The sequence below is a fragment of the Barbus barbus genome (genome assembly GCF_936440315.1).
Source record: "Barbus barbus genome assembly, chromosome: 23".
NCBI lineage: Eukaryota > Metazoa > Chordata > Actinopteri > Cypriniformes > Cyprinidae > Barbus > Barbus barbus.
Window position 1 is genome coordinate 16176392 of NC_136751.1, and position 24789 is coordinate 16201180.

Consider the following 24789-nt stretch of genomic DNA (forward strand, 5'->3'; position numbering starts at 1 on the left):
AGGAGATGTTGTATACACACATGATCAACAAAGGGCTTCTTTAGGGTTAAGGAACAGGTCACCAAATATGAATACTTATTGCTGAAAATTATTCACCCTCAGGCCAACTGAGATGTAGTTGAGTTTATTTCTTCATTGGAACAGATTTGGAGAAATTTAGCACTGTAAAAAAATTCAAGCTGCTTCAGCTAATTATTATTTAGTAACTAGTTCCACAGAAATTTTACGTTCAGTCAATTTCTCTCTTCAAGTGTTATCTGAATTGTTATTTTTTAGTTTGCTCAACCTTTACTGAACTAGTTTTATAGTCCATTCAGCCAAAATGTTTTAATTGGTTAAACATTTAGAAAACTACAGCAAGTTACGTCAATTCAAATTTAACCATTTACTTCATGTGTTTTATATGTTACCTCAACTAATATTTGGGCATCATAAGAACTTGCTGTGGAACTATTACATTTTATAGTTTAACAAAATTATTAAACATTATTAACTGGTGTCTTTCAATCATTGAAAACACAATTACAAAACATAATATCCTTTATTTAATAACAATCTGCGTTTATAACATTTTTCATACAGACTAAGCATTACATCACTTGCTCACTAATGGTTCCTCTGCAGTAAATGGGTGCCGTCAGAATGAGAGTGCAAACAGCTGATAACAACATCACAATAATCCACAAGTAATCTATGTGACTCCAGTCCATCAAAAAAAAAAATTAATTAAAAGCTGCATGTTTGTAAGAAACAAATCCATAATTAAGATGTTTTAACGTCGATTCTGGCCAAAATACAAGTTCATAAGACACAAGCATTATTCCGTTAGTGAAAAGGTCCATTTACTTCAAGACGTTAAACGTGATGGTTTGGAGTCATGTGGATTGGTGTGTTTTTATCAGATGTTTGAACTCTCATTCTGACGGCACCCATTCACTTCAGAGGATCGATTGGTGAGCAAGCATAATCAAATTTCTCCAGATCTGTTCCAATGAAGAAGCAACCTCATTGCTTGGATGGCCCATGGGAGTACATTTTCAGCAATTTTTTATGTTGGGGCAAACTATTGCTTAATTAAAGTGCTCTTAAAGACATTACAAGTGAGTGAGATTGTAATGAGTTATCTACATTGCGCTTATTGCATATCCTTATTGAAAGGAAAAAACTTACATTCAGATGCTTTAAACTAATGGGAAAAACATATGTTGCCATGACTTATTGATCATATTTTTTTACAGTGAACCAATTCAGAACATTAAAGTGATTTCTCCAGAGAGAAAGACAAAAGTGCAAATAAGGTCATCCAATACAGCTTTGCTTGTTTCTTACCACCACTTCATAACGATGTGACAAGGTCTATATATAAAAAAGTGTTGATTCTGAATATTGGAATATCAAAAATAATACACATCCAGCATCAAGTGTAGGAAAAAGCCAAGACAAATGAATTTCTCCAGTAAATTAGTTTTATCTCAGCAGGACTGGGTGTCCTCTTCATGTCTCAGCTGCTTTGAACTGTATAAAATCACACTGGGATAGTTACAACAGAGTGACAGAGCGCCTCTGCACCTGTTTTTCAGGCAGCTGGGAGTCAAATGACCCCTGACTAAATGTCTGTACCACTGCGATAGAGCCTGGCTTAGGGCACAGGTTTGTTGCCATGGCAGTGTACCTAGTTTGCCTGAAGAGATGTTCTACCAAAAAAATGTGGAGGTGGAACTTCAGAGTAAATGTTTCAAAAGTGAAATGGAAAGGTTATATTATACCTCTCAAAACCGAAAGAGGTTATATTTCACATCAAAAACGGAAAGAAATCATTTCAGTATTGTGAGATTGTAAGATTTTTAATTGAATATTAGATGACTGAGTATTTAACATTTCAGATAATCGAATGAATTGGATTTACTTGTGATCTAAAAAAATGTGCACTATAAACAAATGAATAATTATCAGCATGGCAGAAGTCGTTTGAATCTGTCAATACAGACATGTATTGACTTGCCAAAAGGGTCTTATCACATCTTCACCATATGTTTTCTTCGCTTTTTATTTGTCTTTATTAACCGGGCAATTTGTATTGATTTGAGATTAATTGAATTGTGTGAGGGTACAGAGAGATCTTGGAACAGATGACTCACTTTGTCTTGCACCTGATGGACTACTCCCACAAATGGCTCGAATGAAAATAAAAGGGCACATCGTTATTTACAAAACACACATAAAAAAGAGAAAAGCTTTTCTGACAATACAGTGCAGTACAGTACAGAAAAAAAGAATAATCAGTCCATTTTTAAGAATTGTCTGCATTTAATCATTAAGCATTGCAGCACAGTTCAAACTTTCTGTTTGATTTCCTCAGTATTGAACAATAATGCCACCTAGAGTTGAAATGGAAGTCATAATATAAACAGGCTGAAATATTACTTTGCCAACAGTAGTTCAACAAAACCTATAAAAAAAGATAACATAGATATGGTAGTTAACATTTCAGAACCATCAGAAAATTGATTGAGATACTAGTAAAAAAATATATACATATACAAATAAACCTGGATAATGAATGTAAATGTAATAATAAAAGTGTTTATTATTACATTTATTCTAGATTGAAATAAGACTATGAGGCTTCAAAAAGTCACTCAGAAAATCTCTGAGCTTCATCTGGAATGTTGAATGGTTGTTGTCTTCAGATTTTACAAATATTTCTCCTGGCCTTCGTTTGATTTCAATGTTTACATGTAAATACAGTGCAATTTTATATTATAAGTTCAATAAAAAAAGTAAAAAGGCTGTGCAAGATTGTTTTGATAAAACACCATTTCCAAATGACATATAAATGGATATATAAAACATATTTGGAATGGAATTAGAGCTTTAAAAGGTCAGATATGTAAATCCTACCCATTAAAAATCAGCAAATACCACCATCATTTAGAAAAAAATAGGCCATTGTTTTCAAGACCTCTTACACTCTTGGGTTCAGCAGTTGCGACCTGGAAATGTTTTGTGGAATGTAAAAGTGATTTGTATTGCTTAAAGGAATAGTTCAATAGTAAATAAAAAAAGCTGTTTATTTACTCACCTTTACTAAACTTTACTAAAGCCATCCAAGGTGACTTTTTTCTCCAGTAGAACATTAAAGATGATTTCTAGCTAAACCCATGGTCTTTGGTGATTCATATAAGCCACTTTGAGAGGAAAAAACTCAATACAAAAACACAAAATGAATCCCAGTGACTCCTGATGATATTTTGAGGTCTTAAGAAGTGAAACGATTAGTCTGTGTAAGAAACTAAACATTATTTTGAACATTATTACCTGTAATTCATAGCCTCAGATAAATGGTCCCGCATTCTCCCTCTTTCTCTCATATGATGTTTGCATGGATGTGAACAGACAATAGCATTATATCTATACTTGTATTGTTCGAAATGGTTCTTTCATTTGATCCTGTTGTAAACCACAATGGCTAATTTCACATCCGGAAAAAATTTAAATAATTTTCAGTTCCTTGCACAGACCGATCGTTTACCTTCATAAGACCTCAATATATCATCAGGAGCCACATGGGTTTATTTTTTATTTTATCTACTTTTTTTTTACTCTCAAAATGATGCTACCTCTTCTTGACTAGCATTTTATAAATCACAAAGGATGATGGGCTCAGCTAAAAATCTGCTACTGTTATATTGGAGAAAGAAAGTCACCTACATCTTGGATGGCCTAAGGGTGAGTAAATTAACAAAACAAAATAAAACCTTTCATAAAAGCACAAACATAGTCTAGTCTGTAGTGGTCTTGGTAAATATATCACAGATGCTGAGCTGCGTTTTAGAAACCGCCAGTGCTGGATAAAGTGGCTCAGTGAAGGTATGCTCAAAACTGTAGAGCAAAGAAAGAGATCCCTCCCTGGCCACGCTATAAAAAGACAAGCGACCCTCACTAAAATTCAGCAGCACCCCGATCTTCCAGAGTTCAGCGGAACACACAGGTGAAGCTACCTTATCGTGTAGGGCTTCCACTTTTCCCTTCTCATAAATTAAACACCAAGAATTAGGGTAGAAACCAATACGGCAGATGTCCTTTTGCCCCTTTCTGCCTATCTGTCCATCACAGACTCCCACCTTCCAGCGGCCCTCATCTAGAGAGACCTCCACTTCCCAGTAGCAGGAGCCTCCGTCTATGGCGTGAGAGCCCAGCACCTGAGGGAAAATGTTGAAGCGTGACTCCTGCTCGGGGTAGTCCTGCTGGGTCTCACTGTACTGCACCGTCCTGTTCTCATTTGACAGCAGCAACTTCGGATGGACAGTATCAGGATCTAGAGTTGGGCTTATCCCATCTGCAGACAGAAACATCAGCTGTCAAACATTATATTTGCATCTGCCAATCAAGTCTTCCTGTGGCCCCAATTACTATAATAGTGTATAATAGTGTTCCTAATAGTGTAATGGAGATATATATACCCTACTCTATGTAGTAGGGTGATTGAGGGCAATTATAATATTTTATGAATTTTCTTTCATAACTCAGAGACTACTAGAAATCCACATTTCATCTTTTGATACTTAAAAAGCCCTGAAAAGCTTCTTATGCTCAGTTCTTATGCTCAACAGTGCTGCATTTATTTGGTAAAAAATAAAAGTAACAAAAAATAATATTGTGAAACATGATTACAATTTAATATATTTTAATAATGTAACTTATTCCTGTGATTTTCAGGAGTCATTAATCAGTGTCACATGATCTTTCAGAAATCATTCTAATATGCTGATTTTGTGCTCAAAAACATCACTGTTGAAAATAGTTAGGACATTTTGAAAATTTGATCTTTTCAAAAAGTAATTTTATATGTTATTCCAGTATGATAGTATGATTTATACTGTGAAGTGTGTAAAAGACTCACACAGAAGTCTAAAAGGGTCTCGATGAGGCAGTGATATTAGCACAGTCTCCAGTCTCCTCTCGGTCCAGTCATTAAGACAGTCCAGCCGGTTATGGTTTATCTCTTCGGGTGTCTCAAGATTTTGGACAGGATCAGACAATTCAGTCAGTCTGGAGGAGGACATCAGTTTTACTTAATACACATAATTATATAATAATCAACAAATATTTGAACCATATTACTTACTGTCCTGCCATCTTGCTGTATTCCTGAAATAAACAGTAAAAATTGCATTACACATTAGCATTTGTAATTGCATTACTAAAATAAAAGCAAAAACAATAATGACATTTTCTATTGAATATTTAGATCAGTTTAAGATCACAGCTGCTTGTCATACCATGATGAAGGCCTGATCCTGGTACTTAGACGCCCTTTCAGCATTGGTCATTCCCTGCAGGGTGTTTAATATACTCTGGCTAGATATCAAGGCAACCTGTAATGTGTCCAGCTGCTTTTCAATCCTTCCCAGCACTCTGTCCTCTTCCTGGGTCACACAGAGTAAAGCCTGCTCCTCCTCTTGCTTCAGAGCTTCCCACAGGGCCTGATACTGCTGTACTACGGCTGCCCGCACGTCCTCCAGCCCTTCCTGCAAGAATCACAAAACGTGAGGGAAGCAAAAATCTCCTGTGCACAGAATTAGCATTTTATTTGATGCTATTGTATGTTAATTTATTACTTTTATTTATAAAGCTTTTAGTACTTCAATAGTACTTTTAGTAGTCATTTTAGACCTTAAACATGTTTTTTTTTTCAGTTACTTGACAGGACAACATTTAAAAAAAAAATTAAGCTCTTTAAGCTTATGTTATTATCTAATACTGATATTTTTTTAAATTTTATTTCAGCTTTATTTCAATTTAAAAAATGACTTTAAATAGTTTTAGTTAATAACAACATTGGACAAAGAGATCATAAACCCATGAACAACTTAAAGGGATAGTTCACCTAAAAATTAAACTTCTGTCATTAATTACTCACCCTCATGTCGTTCCAAACCTGTAAGACCTTCGTTCATCTTCAAAACACAAATTAAGATATTTTCCATGAAATCTGAGAGCTTTCTGACCTTCCATAGGCAGCAATGCAACTGAAACTCTCGTGAATAGCAGCGGAGACTGATAGGGAACAGAAGAAATTGTTGAATAAAGTTGTTGTTTGTTTGTTTTTGTGTGAACAAAACGTATTCTCGTAGCTTCATAAAATTACAGTTGAACCACTGATGTTACATGGACTATTTTAACAATGTCCTTACTACCTTTCTGGGCCTTGAACGTGGTAGTTGCATTGCTGTCTATGCAGGGCCAGAAAGCTCTCGGATTTCATCAGAAATATCTTAATTTGTGTTCTGAAGATGAACGTGGATCTTATGGGTTTGGAACGACATGAGGGTGAGTAATTAATGACATAAGTTTCATTTTTGAATGAACTAACCCATTAAGAAACATTTTAATAACAATAAAAAATAAATAACTTAAACAATAAAAACCTCTGTAAACTGCATCAATTAAATCAACAAAACATTCTCGCACTTACCTGGACACCACGTTTTTTATCACTGAGCTCAGAGAGTTTTTCCTGAATGGACTTTTCCATTTTTTGTATTTTTTGCATCTCATCCTTCAGTGAGCCCTGAGAAATTAATATAGATAAACCAATGAGCAACAACTTTTTTGAAAGAAAGAAATTAATACTCCTATTCAGCAAGTACGCATTAATCAATAGTAAGAGTACAGACATTTATAAAGCTACGAAATATTTCTATTTCAAATAAATGTTGTTCTTCATGTGAACTGCAATTTAAAATTATTTTAAACAGAAGACAGTTAATTTGAATTGTAATATTTCACAATATTACTGTTTTTACTGTATTTAAAAAAAAAATTACTTCAAAAATATTAAATGAATTTTACCAACATTTGACCAATAGTATACTACTATAGATCATATGCCTAAAAACTACAGGTTTAACCAGAATATTGAGCCACATATTAAATCACCAATTAAAAACTATTTTGAAAGGGGAAATGGTGTTTAAAAATGTCCAATAGTCTCTCACCCTGAGCTCCTGTTCTGCCTCTCGGATGCTGATGCACTCGTGCCCCTTGTGCGACCCGACCAGGGAACACACAGTACAAACACACACTGCACATGATCGACAGTAGATCCGGTTCATCTCCTGGTGCTCCTGGCACCTCCACAGAGACACATCCTCCACAGCATTCACCAGCGGGTGGTTCTGGAAAACTGGCTTTTCCAGGTGTGCCCGCAGGTGCTCGGAGCACATGGAGGCCCCACAAACCAGGCAGGTCTTTACCGCCACCTTCTGTTCTGAACTGGGACAGTAATGGCAAGGCACAGAACTGCTCCTGGAAAGTCTGTCTGATGATGATGATGCTGAGATACTGAGGGGCTCTCCTCTGTTAAAATCTGTTTCCTGCCTTCCAGGTGTATGAGAGGTGGCACTGACTGCTGGTGAGGGGGTTTTCTCTCTCTGGGGTGTGTTGCTCGTCCTGGGTGAGCCAGTGTCACTGCAGGACGCCACAGCATGCTGGTCTTGCTGAGGGGAACTTGTGTTCCTCTCAGGAGATAATTCTACATGAGGAGACATCATCTCATCTGTGTCTGGAGGTGTGCGTTGTGAGGATGTGTCATTTGTAGAGGTGGTCCCCCAAACCATTGATGGAGACTGGCTTCCAGAGGTGCATTCTTCTGCTGTGGCCTTTCTTTTCCGTGGTATTGATGTGTCTTCATCAGAGTCAATGATTCTGATTACATCATAGTCACTGACGGTGTTATTAGAAGGGGCTGAGCCCAGTCTGTGTCCACCACTGTGGAATGCTGAACTGAACTTCCTCTTCCCGTGCCATTTCTTCAAGTGCCGGCCATGCAGCTTCTTTCCAAATGGCCAATCTACTTGAAAAGCATAGTATTGCATTAATGTTTTTAATGCGATTTTATGGTGTCTTTGTTACAGTGTAATAGACCTTAGTCAGGTTAGATTTCATATTTAAGATGAATTAAAACTAGGCTGTGAGGGAAAGGCATGCACTGCATGAAAGTTCTAGTTCTAGTGCTATAATCTTCACAATTTAACAATTTTCAAAACTGTCATGTAATTACTGAGTAATATAAATTAACAACACTTATTACTACTTACATACTATAGAGGTTGGATTAGGGTTAGTTACATGTAATAATGCGTATTTTACTGTTATTACTAAAATAAGTACATGTAACAGGGACACTGTAAAATAAAGTTTTACAAGGTTTTCATCAGCTTTGGGCAATTTTAGGTTTTTTTTAGTGGTCGACAGATTTCAACTTTTTATTTTTGCTACATGAATAACAGATTAAAACTGTCTTGGAAACATTTTACCATGCTTTTATTATTCAAGATTTACAATTGCAATAATTTCATAATTTTATTTTTTAAATGGATTTTACTTAGGGTTGTTTTACCCCGTCCTAGACCCTTTCTTCTTCATACTATGAAAATTAAATGTACAATTTTTAAAAACTCTTTGACAATGATTTTGCTCAGTACATTTTTCCAAAATGCAATCTCTCAGTTGTGGCATAATTTCCATCACAAGAAACTATTTTATCCCAAATAATTTTTTATTCAGAACTTGTTTATCAAAGTAACTTTTTGTGAAGAGCTTGAGTTGAATTATCTACTGTATGGTCACGGTAAATATCACTAAATATTATAGCGCAGCAACTGTGCAATTTTGCACAAAGTGTAATATATAAATATATATATATATATATATATATATATATATATATATATATATATATATATATATATCATTCATTAATGTGTTTTAATATACATTCAATAATAGTTATGAAATTAGAAACCAGATATTGTATTGGCATTGTGGTGTAAATAGTCATGCCTGAAAGAACAAAAAGACACAAACACCATAATTCTCCCAACATGTACAGTATGTTGGATATTGTTACCAGACAAATTAAATAAACAAGTAATGTGACTGAGAACCGTTGGTTTTGTTTTGTTTCTCTATGACTTTTAAGACCCATACATGCAGCATCCTATTGACTATTTAAAGCTTAATGCTTGTGACCTGATCGGAGACAGACAACTTATGTAACGTTACTACAACAGATCAATACACAGGAGTAGTTGTGGCCTACTAGGTTACGAGCATAGACTGTGGTCACTAGTACTTACACATGTGCAAAATAATAATAACATACACGTGTTCAAGGTCAACAAAGTCAACATTTATTTTGTGTGAATGAACGTACGTGTGTTTGGTGTGGCTGCAGATGTTGACGCTCCGTCTGTATTGTCCGGTAGATGCTGGTACTCGTACCTACACTCGGGGCAGTAATACGGTCCGGTCTGAGATCCGCTCCACAGCTCTCTGATACAAACCCGACAGAAGCTGTGAGTGCAGGCCAGCGTCACTTGCTCCCGACACTCCTCATAACACAGAGGACATTTCAGAGGTTTGCCATTAGATGCGCCCATCTTTAAAGCGATATTTACAGCAGACGCCACACGATCGAAGAAACGAAACTGACGTAACACAGCGTGGGCGGAGCCTCGCCTTTTGAATCATGCTAACACACTATTTACTCCGCTGCTCTTAAAGCGACAGTGCACAATATTTTCTGTACATGATGGCATCATTTTATCATCTATCTATCTATCTATCTATCTATCTATCTATCTATCTATCTATCTATCTATCTATCTATCTATCTATCTATCTATCTATCTATCTATCTATCTATCTATCTATCTATCTATCTACTCTTAAAGTGACAGTGCACAATATTATATCTTAGTAACACAATATTTACTCCGCTGCTCTTAAAGCGACAGTGCACAATATTTTCTGTACATAATGGCATCATTTTATCTTCTATCTATCTATCTATCTATCTATCTATCTATCTATCTATCTATCTATCTATCTATCTATCTATCTATCTATCTATCTATCTATTCTTAAAGTGACAGTGCACAATATGATATCTTAGTAACACAATATTTACTCCGCTGCTCTTAAAGCGACAGTGCACAATATTTTCTGTACATAATGGCATCATTTTATCATCTATCTATCTATCTATCTATCTATCTATCTATCTATCTATCTATCTATCTATCTATCTATCTATCTATCTATCTATCTATCTATCTATCTATCTACTCTTAAAGTCACAGTGCACAATATTATATCTTAGTAACACAATATTTACTCCGCTGCTCTTAAAGTGACAGTGCACAATATTTTCTGTGCATGATGGCATCATTTTGTCTCTCTCTATCTACTCTTAAAGTGACAGTGCACAATATTATATCTTAGTAACATCCTGTTTCTACAGAATAAAAGTGCATTAATTTGTGTCCTAGACTTTATGCAAATATGCTTCAAATAAGGTAAGATTCAATACATTACTAACACAATATTCATAACACAATAATTTGGCAGATTTGTTTAATTAGAAGGTTTATTAGAAATAAACTGAATGCCCACAAAATAAAAATGCCACAGGCTCATTGGGTAAAGTTTGATTTGTTTCATGTGGGTTATCATTGGATTATCATGACATCATCATTACAGGCTGGTAAAGTCTAATGTACGATATGCATTCTCAGAAGACACAAATTGACTTATTGCATAATGGATTCATAGGTTACGGTTTATCTCTCTATAAACATTACAATGATTTACTTCACAAACAAGCACGCACACATGCTTAAAGAGTATGTTGAAGCACTTTTAATACTAAAAGTTGAACAATAGACCATAAGAGCAAATTTAATAAAACGATTAAATAAAAGTAAAACAATACAACATAAAAGCAAAGTTATCCATATTATTGTCAATCACATTCTTCCTCCTCCCTGATATCGGTTACTGGTTTATTTATAATAGCCCTTGATGTTGTATTCTGATGTATTCACATATAGGAAGTCCTCTCTACAAACACAGGGATCAATGTTCAGTGTGTGGACACTTGAAATTGAAAAGAGAGGAAAGGCAGAAGTGAAATGGCCTCCTGCCCATCACTACCAAAATCAAACATTGTTGATCAGGCTGGTCATCATCCAGCAACTCAATATGCAGGAGCATTGCGGATTGCACAGCAGAGAACCATGGTGAAGATCATCTCAAAAACCTAGACACACAGCAGAGAGAAATTACACACACAGCTGTCTTTAGTTATTCCTAGCACAAATCTGTAATTGTGCATGTTCTCACCATAATGACAGCAATCACTAGGGCGGCCAATCCAATGATATGGAGTTTCTCAGTGAACAGGTCCCTTAGCTTTGTGTGGCAACTCTGAAGCACACAAAAGTATTTTTACTTCATGTGTCATTCAGACGACCTGCCCTCGTTATGTAACTTCAGCTATTATTGAGAAGTTTAAGACTCTATATTCTGAATCTGGTGTTTCTGGTGATCTTGATGGCTCTTGTGATGTAAATACGGCTTTTGATTTATTTAATTCTACATGTTCCTCTAAACGCTATAGCCCGTTAAGGGCTAAGGGTGGCAAGACAAAAGTCGATCCTTGGTTGAATGAGGATACACGAGAGTTGAGACGAGCTTGTAGGAGAGCAGAGCGTAGGTGGAAAAAGGATAAATTACAGGTGTCATTAAAAAATTTTACAGGATGCTTTAATTATCTATCAGAATACTGTAAAAGTGGCTAAAATGAATTATTTTGCTGGAGTAATCTCGAGGTATATTGGGAATTCAAAGGTGTTGTTTAACACGATAAATTCTGCATTAAATCCTTCAGCCACCTGTTCTGCTCTTCCTACTACGGCTTGCGATGATCTCTTAAATTTTTTTGCCCATAAAGTCATCGATATTAGAATGCAGATTGTGCCTGGTCCTCTTACTTTTTCATTTACTAGTTGCATATCTGCGTCATCAATTTTCTCCTCTTTCTCTTCAGTCTTTATCTAAGATAATTGGCCAGTTGAAACCTACAAATTGCTGCCATGATATTATCCCATCAAAAATTATTAAACAGACTTTTGAGGTTATTGGCCCAAGTCTATTGATTTTAGTAAATAAAAGTCTGCAATCAGGGGAATTTCCTGCTAGTTTTAAACATGCTATTGTAGAGCCCCTTTTGAAAAAAACTACTTTAGATCCCAATGTTTTATCAAATTATCGCCCCATTTCTAAATGCCCTTTTATATCTAAGGTCTTAGAAAGGGCTGTTTTAAATCAATTACAGGCCTTTCTGGTCCAAAATGATATATGAAAAGTTTCAATCCGGATTTAAAGTAAATCATAGCACAGAGATGGCCCTGTTAAAAGTATCAAATTATATTTTATCTTCAATCGTGATTTTGATTTTATTGGATCTAAGTGCAGCCTTCGATACTATTGATCACAATATTTTAATCACTCGCTTGGAAAAGATTATGGGTATCCGAGGCACTGCTCTTGAGGGGTTCCGGTCTTTTCTTTCTAACAGATCTTTTTCGATTAATATTAGTCAATCTTATTCTAAATCTGCTCCATTGTACTGTGGTGTTCCCCAAGGTTCAATCCTTGGTCCAATTTTGTTCATATTGTATATGTTGCCCTTGGGTTCTATTTTTAAAAGACATGGAGTTTTTTTTCACTGTTTTGCAGACGATACTCAGGTATACTTTCCTTTGCGGAAGCACGATAAGAGTTCAATTAGTTCGCTACTAAACTTCTTGCATGAAGTCAAATTATGGATGTCAGCAAACATTTTAAGTTTAAATGAAACTAAGACTGAGGTAATCTGGTTCGGAAACTCCGAGTCCCAAGTCTTTTCTGATTTGGGAAACTTGGCTCCTTTCCAGAAATCAGTGGTTAAGAATCTGGGAGTTCAGTTTGATGTCTCTCTGACATTTGATAAACAGATCAAGTCAGTGGTTAAGTCCTGCTTTTTTCACTTAAAATTACTAGCCAAGGTAAAACCGTTTCTGTCACCCAGCAATTTTGAAAAGCTTATTCAAGCTTTTATTTTTGTTAGACTGGATTATTGTAACTCTTTATATGCAGGTGTGAGCAAATCATTGATATCTCGCTTACAGCTAGTGCAGAATGCTGCTGCTAGATTAATGATGGATGTAAAGTAAAAGTCGTGACGTATTGTCAAGTATGGTGACCCATACTCGAAATTGGTGGTCTGCGTTTAACCCATCCAAGTGCACACACACAGCAGTGAGTAGTGAACAAATGCACACACACACACACACACACACCGTGAACACACACCCGGAGCAGTGGGCAGCCATGCTGCGGCGCCCGGGGAGCAATTGGGGGTTCGGTGCTTGCTCAAGGGCACCTCAGTCGTGGTATTGAGGGTGGAGAGAGCGCTGTACATTCACTCCCCCCACCTACAATCCCTGCCGGCCGGGGACTCGAACCCGCAACCTTTCGATTACGAGTCCGACTCTCTAACCATTAGGCCACGACTTCCCCGTAACTCTCTAACCATTAGGCCACGACTTCCCCGATGTCCGTAAACATCAGCATATAACACCTATTTTAGCCACTTTACATTGGTTGCCGGTCCACCACAGGGTCAATTTTAAATTAATTGTTTTAGTATACAAAGTCCTACACAATCTGGCACCCTCTTATTTAACAGATCTCATACTTGTTCATAAACCTCAAAGGAATCTAAGGTTATCTAATCAGATGATCTTGGTTATCCCCAGGTCAAGGTTAAAGCTGTGTGGTGATCAGGCATTCTCAGTGGTGGCTCCAAAGCTTTGGAATAGTTTGCCATTACGTCTTAGACTCCTACCTACAAACCTGATTCCAAAAAAGTTGGGACACTGTACAAATTACGAATAAAAAAGGAATGCAATAATTTACAAATCTCATAAACTTATATATTATTCACAATAAAATATAGATAACCAAATATTCCTCATGCCAAATATTGGCTCATTTTGGATTTCATGAGAGATACACATTCCAAAAAAGTTGGGACAGGTAGCAATAAGAGGCCGGAAAAGTTAAATGTACATATAAGGAACAGCTGGAGGACCAATTTGCAACTTATTAGGTCAATTGGCAACATGATTGGGTATAAAAAGAGCCTCTCAGAGTGGCAGTGTCTCTCAGAAGTCAAGCTGGCAAGAGGATCACCAATTCCCCCAATACTGCGGCGAAAAATAGTGGAGCAATATCAGAAAGGAGTTTCTCAGAGAAAAATTGCAAAGAGTTTGAAGTTATCATCATCTACAGTGCATAATATCATCCAAAGATTCAGAGAATCTGGAACAATCTCTGTGCGTAAGGGTCAAGGCCGGAAAACTATACTGGATGCCCGTGATCTTCGGGCCCTTAGACGGCACTGCATCACATACAGGAATGCTACTGTAATGGAAATCCCAACATGGGCTCAGGAATACTTCCAGAAAACATTGTCGGTGAACACAATCCACCGTGCCATTCGCCGTTACCGGCTAAAACTCTATAGGTCAAAAAAGAAGCCATATCTAAACATGATCCAGAAGCGCAGGCGTTTTCTCTGGGCCAAGGCTTATTTAAAATGGACTGTGGCAAAGTAGAAAACTGTTCTGTGGTCAGACGAATCAAAATTTGAAGTTCTTTTTGGAAAATTGGGACGCCATGTCATCTGGACTAAAGAGGACAAGGACAACCCAAGTTGTTATCAGCGCTCAGTTCAGAAGCCTGCATCTCTGATGGTATGGGGTTGCATGAGTGCGTGTGGCATGGGCAGCTTACACATCTGGAAAGGCACCATCAATGCTGAAAGGTATATCCAAGTTCTAGAACAACATATGCTCCCATCCAGACATTGCCTCTTTCAGGGAAGACCTTGCATTTTCCAACATGACAATGCCAGACCACATACTGCATCAATTACAACATCATGGCTGCGTAGAAGGAGGATCCGGGTACTGAAATGGCCAGCCTGCAGTCCAGATCTTTCACCCATAGAAAACATTTGGCACATCATAAAGAGGAAGATACGACAAAGAAGACCTAAGACAGTTGAGCAACTAGAAGCCTGTATTAGACAAGAATGGGACATTCCTATTCCTAAACTTGAGCAACTTGTCTCCTCAGTCCCCAGACGTTTGCAGACTGTTATAAAAAGAAGAGGGGATGCCACACAGTGGTAAACATGGCCTTGTCCCAACTTTTTTGAGATGTGTTGATGCCATGAAATTTAAAATAAACTTATTTTTCCCTTAAAATTATACATTTTCTCAGTTTAAACATTTGATATGTCATCTATGTTGTATTCTGAATAAAATATTGAAATTGAAACTTCCACATCATTGCATTCTGTTTTTATTCACAATTTGTACAGTGTCCCAACTTTTTTGGAATCGGGTTTGTACATTGGGGTCTTTTAAGAGACATTTGAAACTGTATTTATTAGAACTAGCTTTTGGCTGATCACACTGAGCTTTCAATATTGGGGTTCGTTATTTTATGATGTTTGTTTTACCTGTTTATTTTATTTATTTATTTATTTTTTCTTTTGTCCTATTTGTCTTTCTGTGATATGGTCCTCTTTTTAGTAGTTGTTATTGTACAGCACATTGGTCAACCTTGTGTTGTTTTAATTGTGCTATATAAATAAATAAATAAAACAAACAAACAAACAAAATCAATACATTAGTCTATTTACAATCAAATAGATTGACAGCTGTCAAAATATCCCTTTTTATAAGATTGTTTGTTTTGGTTATAATTTGGTGTAATTCCAACTAAACGCAAACAACATTTAGGCCTAATTTTACATTTATGTATATGAATTACATTAAAAATTTCTATGCATTTGGATTACACAGTTTTAAAATAAACAAACTATAAACTTGTCATGCATACATAAATGAAACTGGTAAGATTTTTGCACTCTTATTATTAACTATTTGCATCTGTTTGACTTCATTTATAGTGTATATTTACAAAATGCATTAAAGGGTTAATTCACTCAAAAATTAAAATTCTGTAATTAATTCTAACATGTCGCTCCAAACCCGTAAGACCTTCGTTCATCTTCAGAACACAAATGAAAATGTTTTTGATGAAATCCGAAAGCTTTCTTTTTTCTTTGTGCACAAAAAGTATTTTTGTAGATTTTTAACGAACTCCTTACAACCTTTCTGCGCCTTGAACGTGGTAGTTCTGTTGCTGTCTATGCAGGGTCAGAAAGCGCTCGGATTTCATAAAAAATATCTTAATTTGTGTTCTGAAGATGAACGAAGGTCTTACGGGTTTGGAACGACATGAGGGTGAGTAATTAATGACAGAATTTTCATTTTTGGGTGAACTATCCCTTTAAGGTTTAAATTGCTTAGAATCACAGTAAATCTGTTAATTGTGAAAACTATTAAGCAAGTGAAAAAAAAAAATAGAAAATTGACAAAATTATATATAAACAACAAAATAAAAACAACATTTACAAAAGATTATTTTAAGACTAAATTTGGCCTTACTTCACTAAGAATCTTTTCATAAGAATCAACTGAAAAGTGAAGAGTACTAGAGGAGTTAAAACCATAACAGTCCTTCAAAATATGCTTTAGAGAAGCTGGAGTCTTTCATAGAAATACAGTATATTGGTTATGTGTTTACATTCTTGCCTCCAGATCAGGCTGAATTGAAATGAGTTCAATTCTATCATGGTCTTAAACAGTAAACATACAGAAGATACCTGGGAGATGAGCGGGTCAAGTGGGAACGTCTTTTTGGGACACAGAGAGGCCTGGACAACTGTGAAAAGTTGATTTTCATCCCCTTTACCACAGCAATCCAGCTAGATATTGAGAGAGAAAAAAATAAGTGATAGGGATTATTAACTGTCCAAAATGAAGGATTTTGATGAAGGAATAGACTTTGGCAACTCACTGATTCATGGAAGACCTCCAGAACTTTGGAAGCTGCCTGTCTGGATGTTGTGTCCACAGGATCCACAGCTTTAATGTATGCAGCATCATAGAAGTTAATGAGCTCAGTGGATATCTGGACAGACAGAAAGTGAGAGACTGACAGTCTTAAAATTACGTCTTAAAGATTTTCTGAGTGTACATGTACAGTATGTTTAGCCTTACCGTGTCCCTGTTAATAAAGCCCCATATTCCTGCTGCCACTTCACAGGCGAAGAGGATCACTAAACATGTGAAGAACTGAGGAAGAAAACATGAAACATCTCTTCAAAAAATCTTTTTACGTTAAACACAGACCTCAGTTTTTATTTTTTAATGGATATTAACTTTAGCGAATTAGCCTTCTGGATTGGACTATAAATTGACATTGTGAGTACCCTTGTGAAAAAAGTGTTCTTATTTGTGTTGAATGTGCAGTTTTAGTGTACTTTAAATCTTTAAAGTAAGTTTTTTTTAAAAGTACTTGCAGATAGTATAATATTAATGAAATAAAAATCCACTTTGAAAGTTAATATACTATTTATAAGTTCAGAAATGTAGAACTTTATCATTGCAAACACAATTTAATACTTGACATACAAGTTTCAATAGAAATTGTAATAAAGTATATTAATACTATTAGTAAAGTATATAGTGTTTACCATAAATACTTCTCAGTACATTCGGCAGTACACTTTAACCATATTTTAAAAACAATTAAAGTGCTTATAAAAAATGTATATAATAATGTACTTAAGTCCTACTTAAGTGGGTCAAAAAAAGAACACATTTTTATTTAATTGCAATTAAAAAGCAGCTAAGTGCCCACATTTAGTTAACAGTTAATTATATTCTTTTAAAGTAAATAATTTCTGTAATAAATGCTTAAAATTATGCTAAAATGTACTTCTTTTTCACAAGGGTATTGCCATCTACTAAGAGAATCTAATGAAATTATTGAACAATTAATGCATAAATCAATGGTTATTCATTGGATGAATTTTAACTTCTGAGGAAATAATACATGCCCGTTTTTAAATAATACATGCCATTATAGTCAAAAACTGCATCATCATCATCATCATCAAATGCTACTGGCTAAAGTAAAACTACACCTTTAATCACAAATAAAGTGTAGTGTAGTTCTTGTAAAGCTCTTTTTAAGTTGAATTGTAAATCTCTTAAAGGCATGCAGCATGAATAGTGTGAGTAAAAACCCACCGTTCCTAAGAGACACTGAGATTCTTGAATAGCTCCGTAACAACCAAGGAACCCCACAAACATCATTATAGCCCCAATCGCTATGAGAACATACACACCTGAAAAAGCAACAGAAACAAATGCATGTATGAGCTTAACATCATAATCAGAAATTCATATTAATTTCCCATGTTCATGCAGTTTCTATAGCACTCATTCCTCATTTTTATGAGCAACTGTTGAGATTTGTAGAAATAACTTACTGTAAGTAACCGCAGTTATTGCAGCATGTTGCCACTAGATGGCATGTGTGCAGCAGTGTTAAACATTATCACACATTTCGAACCCTCTCAGTATATGTTTGTGTATCTGAAACTGCAGTCATCAATCAGTCAAAATGATACATTATTGATAAATGAAATATTGCACTGAATAAATTAGAAATAACTGCTATTTTTTATTTTTTTTTGTTGTTGGCAGTGAAATTCAGACAATACAAATGGGAAAAAGCGAATGTGGGTTTTCCTGTTTGATTTACCATAGCTTTAATTGCTGCAAGAGTCAAAGAGAGAGAGAGAGAGAGAGAGAGAGAGAGAGAGAGAGAGAGAGAGAGCGAGAGAGAGTCTCAGGCTTTAGGTAAAAGAGCACTTCACCATACAAACTATAAACAGGCATGGGAAGATCTAGTCTAAACAGGAACCCTCTACATAACAGAGCCAGATTTGCTCTCTGTTCTCCATCAGACTCCCACAAAAGCATCTGAAAACAAACCCATCTCTAAACACCATCTGCTTTACAGATTCCCTGTAAATGTATTATTATTGTTCATACTAAAGGGTATTTTGTTGTTGTTGTTTGTTAGATTTCTCTAAACCCATAAAGAATCAACTTCGGTTTGTGCTGCAAACATAGTGACTGATAATACTGTATATGCACAAAAAATACCATAAACTTACATTAAGAGAACTGGCTGTTTTTGAACTTCATTCACCCACAACACCCTAGTAACAACTCAGCAGCCACTCTGAACACCCTAACAACCATATAGCAATGCACTAAAATAACAAGTTCTAAAAGAATATTCTAGTAGCTGCACAGCAACACGCATTGGTAACATCCATCCAGACCACTGTTTATAGTTCAAAAGAACACATTTCTGATTTTTAAAAGTACTTATATTATAAACTTTAAAAAAATATGCTGAGGTGCATACTCAATGTAATATTTTCAGACACTTAACTGCAATTTAATGGATATTTATTATAGTTTAAATGTATATTAGGTAGGACTTAAAAGTATAGCTCACCCAAAAATGAAAATTCTGTCATTATTTACTCACCGTCCACTTGTACCAAACCTATTTTCTTCTGATGAACACAAAAGAAGATATTTTTTGAAGAATGGTGGTTGACGGCAGCCATTGACTTCCACAGTAGTTTTTCCATACTATGGAAGTCAATGGTTACTGTCAACTGTCTGGCTACCAACATTTTTTAAAATACCTAATTTTTGTGAGAACTGTTCCTTTAAGATTATTAACTAAAATATATGTCACAGTGACATTTCTATTGAAACTTGTATGTCATGTATTTATATATATATTTTTGTAATTAACTACACATTTGTAATGAAGTTGCAATTAAGTCTATTGAAAATATATTAAATTGAAATGCAAGTGTGCATTCATTGTTTTGCATGGGTTGTGCCAAACTTACTGATGCAACTATGGGGTTACATAAGACAAAGAAATTTAAGTATATAATGTATATACGTGTATCATATATCCTCAAGTATATGATGTATATCCTCTTTCAGATATATGTCTCCTTGCGCAAAATACAGAGCTACCCCTGCTGCACAAGCTCCATTCTCTGTTCAAAACTTATATTTAGGAATCTGTAAGTATTCTTCAGCCAGATTCATCTCTAAGCTATAATGATTTGCTGCAGCGGCCGGGCTTGAACGTATTTTTAGGGTTGTCTAACCAGCACTTGAGCGAGCCCAAGCACTGCTCATTCTAATTTGTGGTGTAACGGGCACATGAGCAGGGCTTTTTCAATTACACGGATGTTCAGTAGTAGTGGGAGGAGAACGCTTCATCTCTCTCTTTTTTCTCTGGGTGGGCCAGACCAACAACCCTAACTTCTTTAATCAGAAAAGGTTGTTGCTGCTATAAAAAGAAACAGGCGGAGCTCTGGTTCCTCCATGTACTTATACCGAGTGGAGAGAGACAACCCAATGCTTTCTACAAAAATGAATGGGCGCTAACTCTACACTATGCCCACAACATGCTGACCTTCTGCCACTGAACTCTCTGCGTACAAGTGTGTAAACCTGAGTGTGTGTGTGTGTGTGCGCACATATGGGTGGAGTATGAACACGCCCTGTGGTAACTTTTAGTCTTTCTCTGGTTCTTTTAAAACACCCTGTGGGAGTGTCTGGAGAATCACTGACTTCATGTGAAAGCTGCAGAATGCAGTGTTATTAAAGAAAATACAAGAACGACAACATGACTCCATCTGACTACTTGACAAACAGGATCAAAGCTCTTATGCAATGATATTGTGCTGCTGCCATCATAGTTGTTTAAATATACTTGTACACACACATATGTTAGGTTTCCATATTTTATGGAGACATTCCATAGGTGTAATGGTTTTTATACTGTACAAACTTTTCTATTTTCTATCCCCTTACTCTAAACCTACCCCTCTGTTTTCCTCATGGGGACCAAAAATCCCCACAATGTACGAAATACCAGGTACACATAAACACACACACACACACACACACACACACACACACACACACACTGGTTTACTGGTACTTGCTATCTAAATGGGGACTCTCCATAGGTGTAATGGTTTTTATACTGTACAAACTGTATATTCGATCGCCCTACAACAACCCTACATCTAAACCTAACCCCATACAGAAAACGTTCTGCATTTTTACAATTTAAAAAAAATTATTCCAGTTTTACAAATGAGAACATCCCCAAAGGGACACACACACACACACACACACACACACAGTGATTTAGTGGCCCTCTCAGAGCCCAGCTTAAACCCAGTTTCCTATTTCCATCTTTTGAGGAGACATTCTCCTCTATTTTAAGAGTAATTGTTTCTCAAAGCTCACTGTGCAAAGGCTTCTTGAGCATGCATATTAACAAACTATTATAACAGCAACAGCATCTAGTACAATATTTTTGCCAATCATTTAGTTTGTTGTTGTTTATTGTTTAAATTATTAGAAAGAATGGGAAAAAAGAAAGAAAAAGAAAATTCTAAATAAAAATCACCACCACCATCACTACTACGAATTATTATTATTAACAATAATAATAATAATAATAAATATAACTAAATGTCTTAATTAATTAATGTGCTAAATTTAATTTAAAAATAAATTAATTCCCTTAAATGTAAGTATTAAATAATAGCAATAATAATAAGACATTGTTATTATTATTTATGCATAAATGTCACAATTTATATATTACATTCAGCATAAAGGTCTTATGTAAATCATTTATGTAAATAACCTGTTCAAGTTAAATTATGAATTATGTATGCTGTATGTCATTCGATTATTCTCTATTTCTCTTTTATAATTTTTTGTAAGCAGAAGTAAAAATACATAATAATTTATAATAATAATAATTAAAAAAAATGTGACCCTGGACCACAAAATCAGTCTTAGCATGGGTAGCAATAGCAATAGCAATAGCCAAATAGCCAAAATACAATGTATGGGTCACAATTGTACATTTTTCTTTTATGCCAAAAAACATTAGGATATTAAGTAAAGATCATGTTCCATTAAGATATTTTGTAATAGTTGTATCTATCAAATATTGTCCTATCCTAACAATCAATGGAAAGCTTATTTATTCAGCTTTCAGGCGATGTATTAATCTCAATTTCAAAAAAATTGACCCTTATGACTGGTTTTGTGGTCCAGGGTCACAAATAATAATTCAAATATTTTTCATTAACAATTTAAAATATTATGCTCATTACTTGAAACAACATCGTACACGATTACATATAATAAAACATACATGAGCAAAGTGTTAAATAAGCCCCAACATGATGACGAACAACTTCCTAAATCTGAAATATTACAATGCACAGTCCAAAGTATCTAAATTATACTTTAAGAGTATATAATTAACAACATCGGGCATAAGTGAGCATTTAGGTTGGAAATGAATGGGTTCGATCATTTTCAGAGGGTTATGATAGTAGGGTTTGGGTGGCTAGTTTAAATAACAAGGTTGGATAATTGGAACTAAAGTAGCTAAAATTTTAAATCTGAACCTATTTGAGGGATGAAGCAGCTGTTGGTTCCATTCTTAAAACTGTTATTATTGAACTTAATATTAATCTTTATACTGAATATATAGAGACCAACTTTGTGATCAGTGGTTTAGTGTTTAGCCCCCTTTAGATTGTGAGTGGCAGTCACTTACTGATATGAAAGGTTCCTGGTGCTTGATTCCCCTCAAACTGCTGCATTAGGAGGTTACTGGTTTGACTGTCATGGCGAAGCCATAAAGCTACACCCAAAATCACACCACCAGCCAGCTAAAAATAAGAGAAGATGAAAAGAAACCCCCCCCCAGAATGTTTACTAGCACTTTTCAGCATAGATACACCATTTAAATACTTTTACTAATTAAGGAGCTGGAATTTAAAATCCCTCAACAGATGTCATCACCTAGAAATGTTTGTTTCAATTCTTTTTCCTGAGGATATTCCAGAGGTCATTTCTTCCTGCATTTGGGGAAGAAACTTCTGACAGGCTTAGTGTTATTCACACACAAAAAAAGGGTGGGGGGTCCACTTCAGCTCTGAGATACCTTTTGTTTATTTATTTTTTTGTAAATCGCAGAACAGGAAGCGGCAGCTTAAGTCACAGAATTGTGGAAGCCAGGCCAATATATTTTTGTGTTGGCAGCGTGTAAAGTACAATGACAGGAAACGATACGTATATCAAGAGGGGTTGGGATTGGCGCTGTGGATATATCACACAACATCATTCTCATGCAAGTTAAAGGCCTTGAATGAAAACACAAATTTAAATTTGTAGGCTTTTATTAAAATGAGTCTGAAAAATGACATGACTTTTATTTTTAGCACTCTGAATTGGTGTAAACATTATTTATTTTCAGTAATGAATGTTATTCCACAATGTGTGTCTTGCTGCTAAATGCTAATTAGACATTCCTCGAAACTCATGATTAGTTTTACTCTGCGCCGTCATTGTTTGAACATCATGTGATGTTTTAGTCAAAATAAGCTCTGGAGAATGGAAAACATTTTATAAAGTGATTGCAGGAGTAATCTTTAATATCTAATTTTACTAAATTTACTCTAACTTTTAAACAACTTGTCCACATGTGATTCTCTCTCTCTGGTCTTTTATGGTGTATTGATGTTATGGTGTCCCTACAGCACATGGACATAATTATAGAGAGTGTAAAAATACAGCAAAGTCACAGCTAACCCTCACTCTATAGGAGGCTCTCTGGAGCCTGAGACACATTTTCTTCATGTCTAGGAATACATTGACAAGAAAAACACTGATTACCATTTAGCTGACTGCGAGACTCAAAAGAAACTTATTGTATGCTTCACTAAATACTTTGCACAGAAACCTCCAATTATCTCTGACATGACATGCTTTTATTCCAGTTCATGTATAGACTGTGTTCTAAATATCCTTAAACTCTAGCTTAACTACATAAACAAATTTTTTTTTTTTTTTTTTTTTTTTTTTTTTTTTTTAAACTTTGAAAAGTATGGTGAGAAAAAATCTGGGGAAAAGCACATCTAACCACTTCAAATGGGACGATTGTTTAAATAGACTCACATAAAGAACTTTCACACTTTTTGTTTCCTGCTCTGAGAACTTCTTTGAATTAAGTCAGGACATTGAGATTCATTTAATTAAAACAATAAAGCATTGCCTCAGAAATTTTCAATTGTAGTACAAGAAACAGTAATTAAATTAAAATAATATTGGTAAAGAAACAAACTCACCCAGAAAATGAAGTTTAAGATGAAGAGCATATATTTGATGCATTGAGAGCAGCCGGTAACAGCCATGGTTTGAGATCGTCAAAGGTGCTGAAATTAGGCTGGTCTGAAGGAAGAAGTCTCCGTTTCCCAGTCCGGTTCTCTGAGAGACTGCCCACGACCTCATGGGTTTATATAAACGCACTGAGCCAGAAAAAGAGAGGGAGAGAGATGTCTGTGTTCTGTGCCAAGCTCTGCCCCACATTTACATTTGGAAAACTTTGTTTGAATTGATTAAACTGCAATGCATGACGAATCTAAATTCACATCAGTCAGTAAAAGACTGCCTCTTTTGTATATAATTTGTTATATTATCATTTAATTTGTTTTTATATAATTCTACTGTTTACAGTTTATAATATCTAGGCTATTCTTCCTAAAAGAAATAGGCTTAGATCATGTTTTGAACGTTTACCACCTATTTCTAAAAACAGTAAAGTTAATTGACTCGTTGACTCAAAATAAGTCAAGCGCACATTTTGAAAACCAAAATCCAGATTTCAATAGTTTTTCTTAAGAATAGGCTAGTTCCAAAAACTGCTGTAGAACAGAACAAAGTGGTTTCTGCCTTTATGTAGGCTATGTAAAATTGCATATATGTATGTAATAGTTTGTTAGCAAAATAAGAAGATTAATTAAAAATATTTTCTGTTGTTAAA

The 24789-nt window shown here is 35.3% G+C and overlaps 2 protein-coding genes across 6 annotated transcripts; both read right to left on the minus strand.

Moving 5' to 3' along the window:
- Positions 1–2290: 2290 nt before the first annotated feature.
- Positions 2291–9509, minus strand: LOC306842984 (tripartite motif-containing protein 14-like). Of its 4 annotated transcripts, none has more exons than XM_079374235.1 (8): positions 9221–9509; positions 7002–7855; positions 6479–6574; positions 5283–5531; positions 5129–5151; positions 4904–5052; positions 4228–4339; positions 2293–3240 (listed from the first exon to the last, which is right to left on the minus strand). In XM_079374235.1, exons 1-8 carry the CDS (start codon positions 9444–9446, stop codon positions 3177–3179), a joined length of 1773 nt encoding a protein of 590 aa, XP_079230361.1. In that variant the 5' UTR covers positions 9447–9509; the 3' UTR covers positions 2293–3176. The 4 variants fall into 4 exon arrangements, with proteins under 4 accessions (XP_079230359.1, XP_079230358.1, XP_079230361.1 ...); XM_079374234.1 differs by having other exon boundaries at positions 7002–7858; positions 9221–9495; XM_079374233.1 differs by having other exon boundaries at positions 2291–4339.
- Positions 9510–10411: 902 nt separating this feature from the next.
- LOC306843360 (CD81 antigen-like) lies at positions 10412–24235 on the minus strand. 2 transcript variants are annotated; one of them, XM_079374804.1, is made up of 8 exons: positions 24095–24235; positions 22522–22636; positions 18066–18163; positions 17031–17105; positions 16828–16941; positions 16634–16735; positions 11191–11274; positions 10412–11107 (listed from the first exon to the last, which is right to left on the minus strand). In XM_079374804.1, exons 1-8 carry the CDS (start codon positions 24158–24160, stop codon positions 11045–11047), a joined length of 717 nt encoding a protein of 238 aa, XP_079230930.1. In that variant the 5' UTR covers positions 24161–24235; the 3' UTR covers positions 10412–11044. The 2 variants fall into 2 exon arrangements, with proteins under 2 accessions (XP_079230930.1, XP_079230929.1); XM_079374803.1 differs by having other exon boundaries at positions 10425–11107; positions 16625–16735.
- Positions 24236–24789: the final 554 nt, after the last annotated feature.